The following is a 3,724-nucleotide window of genomic DNA, read 5'->3' on the forward strand; positions in this document are numbered from 1 at the left end:
AATTTTTTTCAAATAGCACTCCTCTTTTTTAAACCGGGCAAGTTGCAACTCAACTAAACAAACCACACCAGCACTTAGCAGTACCCATGTAAACGTGCTCTGTTCTGCACTCGCCGCCTTCCCACTAACCTTTACCCTTGGGTCACCCATCAGTTTCCTCTTCCGGTTGCGCCAACTTTCAATTCGGCGGCCTAAATATCGAATTTCTTATCGGAACCTGGAGCTACAAGGTTAAAAATCGAATTTCTTACCGGAACCTGGAGCTACAAGGTTGATCCTCTGGACTCAACTTTCGGGGAGGAGATAAAACGCTGCCTTCTGAGTGTTTCTCCCATCTCGTTCCTCACTTTTCCCCTCTTTACGCTGAGCTACCTCTCTCACTTTCGTCTCCACTTTAAAGGTATATTTTTCATACTCAGATCGTAGCCTTTGGGTGATTAGGTTTACTTTTTTACTTTAATTAAGTTCTTCTGGAATCATACTTTACCGGTCCGGCTGATTGGAACTTTACACATGTTTTATCCAAACCGTGTTTCACTTTCATTTAGTTCTATTCAATTCATTCTTTTTAATTCTTTTTGTTTTGTTTGGTTTTCTCTCAATAATTTTAGAACTTTCGGTCCTTTGGGTTATTTAGATGCTGTATGAATCGCTATTGTTCTGCTATTTGTTAATATTTTGTTGCTAAGAGGTAGTGGTAGAGCAGAGTTCAAGAACGTGAGCATGTCTTCTGTTTTCCCTTTTAACTTGTATTAATCTTTCTTACTTATGCATAATAGATCATATTTTTTTTTAAGTTTCTTTGTACAATATATAATAACACGAAGGTTTCCTAGATACTGTGTGTTTTATTGCAATTGCGATCGATATGGTGATCTTTGGTGGTTTTAAGAGAGAAATAAGATAGAACCATTGACGACAAAATTTAACAGATTTACTCGGTTGCATATAAAGCCATGACCCATACTCATTCTATAAGGTTTATCGAAGAAGTATATTTATATATCATGCTTGTAATTTCTTTTGCAATTTATTAGTAATAATTGTTAAAGAATCCGGGTCCTTTGGTGCCTAGAGGGTATCTGCTGTGGCTTCACGAATTTAAGTATCTGCTTGTAATGGCTTCATGAATTTAACTACCCGCTAGTTTATTTATTTATTTATTTACTTTTTTTAATCTGTGGTATCAATGTAGTATTTTGAAGCTTAAATTTTGAAGGTTTTTTTTTTTTTTCCTTTTCAAAATTGCTAATTCACGTCTTATAAAAATTGTTTATTTTTTGTGGGAATTACATAACAACCTCTAGAGTTTTACCTTTGGTTCAAAGTAAACCATGAGTTCATATTGAGTTGTTTTTCTATAAAATCTGTGGTTTCAAAATCAGTAGGATTTACCCTTCAGTGGTTCTTTGTGGAATAAAGTGAAGAACAGACGCTTGAACTTGAGTCCTTTATACCTACTGAGAAACCCTTTACAGGAATGCTATGCAGTATTTTAACGAAAGAAAATACACAGGAAAAAAAAATCTTTATTACACTATGCTTGTTTTTAGGATATTTTTATGTACGATTTAGTTATTTTGCAAGGCTTTTAAGTGCATTCAAATGAAGAGTTTTAGGAATGAAGGGCAACTTGCAAGGTTTACTGCCACTCTAATTTAACAAGAGTTATTATGGGTTTATATTATAGCGATTTGAGGCTGTAAGAATGGACAATCAAATCATGCATTTTCTACTGGTTCTATAAACTTGATATTTTGTTGTTTCATCATGTGCTATAGCTGTATTCTACAAATTACTTCGAAGTTTTTTTTTTTTCTTTTAATACCACAACACCACAACAGTTAAATAAAGACTTCCTAATTTCAGAACTTTTTTATCGTATGGCTCCATTCATAGGGCGGAATAATACACCCACCCTCTGTCCCCATATTGGGTGTGTCACATTTTTTTTTTTTACATCCATAAATGAGCATCTGCTTTCAAATAGTCAAAGTATATCTTTCCATATTACCGTCAGTAATCCTGGAACCAATCAAGACACATCTTATTTGATCACAAGGCTCTGTACATAGGGCTGAATTATACGCCCACATTGAGGGTATTGCTTTCTTTTCTTGATGTCCCCAAATGAGTGTCTGATTTTAAGAAGTTGGAAGTATATTGATATTAGTCAGTAATCAAGGAACAAATAAAGCACGCCTTATAGTATACATTGTGTCATTAAATATCACGTTATTCTTGTTGTTTTAAACCAAGACACTTAGATGGGGACAAAGGGGTAGATGAAATACATATTTTAGACAATTAGAGACAAGGATCTTTATTGATGTGTTCATTGATTTTCATGCAGTAAATAGTTCTCTGGTAAGAAGCATAAAAGTTCAAATTTTTGTCAAATGGCGTTAGTTGTAATCTGTGGGCAACCGTGCAGTGGGAAGTCCACAGCTGCCCTATTCCTATCTGAAGCTCTCAAAGATACAGAATCAAAGCTGACTGTTAGGATCATTGATGAAACTTCTCTTCATCTTGATCGCAATCAGAGTTATGCCAATATGACTGCTGAGAAGAACTTAAGAGGAGTGCTTAGGTCTGAAGTTGATAGATCAATCTCAAAAGATAATATTATAATTGTAGATTCTTTGAATAGCATAAAGGGTTACAGGTATGAGTTGTGGTGTTTGGCTCGTGCTTCAGGAATAAGATACTGTGTGCTATATTGTGATGTGGAAGAAACCCATTGTAGAAAATGGAATGAAGAGCGAAGGGAAAAGGGAGAAGCTTCTTACAATGAGGTGATATTTGAAGATTTGGTAAGAAGGTTCGAGAAACCGGATAAAAGAAATCGATGGGATTCCCCTTTGTTTGAGTTAGGGCCATATAAAGATGGAGTAGAGAAATCTTCTGCTGCCATCTTGGATGCAGTTTCATATTTGACAAAGAAGGTGGACTCAAAAACACACGATGTAAAGGTTTTGCAGCCAACAATCGCGACACAAAATGCACGATTTTCAGAGGCAAATTCTCTATACGAGTTGGATAGAGCAACGCAGGAAGTCACTAATGCTATGGTGGAAGCACAATCACAGGCACTTGGAGGGCCTCTAAATGGGGTTTCTCTTGGCCATGGATTACCAACCATCAACATTTCAAGATCAGTTGGGTTGCCAGAACTACGTAGGCTGCGACGAACTTTTATTAAACTGACTGGACAGACAAGTTTAAGCGGGCCGCCGCCACCGTCTGATGCAGATAGTGCCAAGAGGATGTTTGTGGACTACTTGAACAGGGAACTAGGAACTGCTTGAAGGAATATAATTTCGAGTATGTTTATGTATTATGGAGATTGCCATTGACTTTTGACGTGAAAAGTAACAAAAATCAAGAAATTTGTTTTTCTGGGTTATGTCAGACTTTGAGTTCTTCTACTAACGACCATGTATGGATGCGCTGGTTTTTCATAGGATTTGTATTACACCTTGGAAAATGCTATATACTGCATTTTTATTTCTCTCAGTTTACTGTATTGATGTCACATTATCCATCGAGATCTTGGTCTTTTAAAACTTGTGATTCTGAAGGATGGAGATTCTCTGCAACTAAGTGAAAGATGGACATGACACGTAGAATTTACAAGATAAGAATCCATTTAGATATTGAGGTCATCTCAATTTACAATATATAGAATCCATTTAGATATTAAGGTCATCTCAGATGATCTGTA

General features: G+C 36.0%; 1 protein-coding gene across 2 annotated transcripts; it reads left to right on the forward strand.

Moving 5' to 3' along the window:
- The first annotated feature begins 28 nt into the window (after positions 1 to 28).
- Positions 29 to 3,514, forward strand: LOC122314217 (protein KTI12 homolog). Of its 2 annotated transcripts, none has more exons than XM_043129641.1 (2): positions 29 to 400; positions 2,354 to 3,514. In XM_043129641.1, the coding sequence occupies exon 2, from the start codon at positions 2,400 to 2,402 to the stop codon at positions 3,306 to 3,308; it is 909 nt and encodes a 302-aa protein (XP_042985575.1). In that variant the 5' UTR covers positions 29 to 400; positions 2,354 to 2,399; the 3' UTR covers positions 3,309 to 3,514. The 2 variants fall into 2 exon arrangements, with proteins under 2 accessions (XP_042985575.1, XP_042985576.1); XM_043129642.1 differs by having other exon boundaries at positions 2,435 to 3,514.
- The last annotated feature ends 210 nt before the right edge of the window (positions 3,515 to 3,724 follow it).

This window comes from Carya illinoinensis, chromosome 6 (assembly GCF_018687715.1).
Source record: "Carya illinoinensis cultivar Pawnee chromosome 6, C.illinoinensisPawnee_v1, whole genome shotgun sequence".
Lineage (NCBI taxonomy): Eukaryota > Viridiplantae > Streptophyta > Magnoliopsida > Fagales > Juglandaceae > Carya > Carya illinoinensis.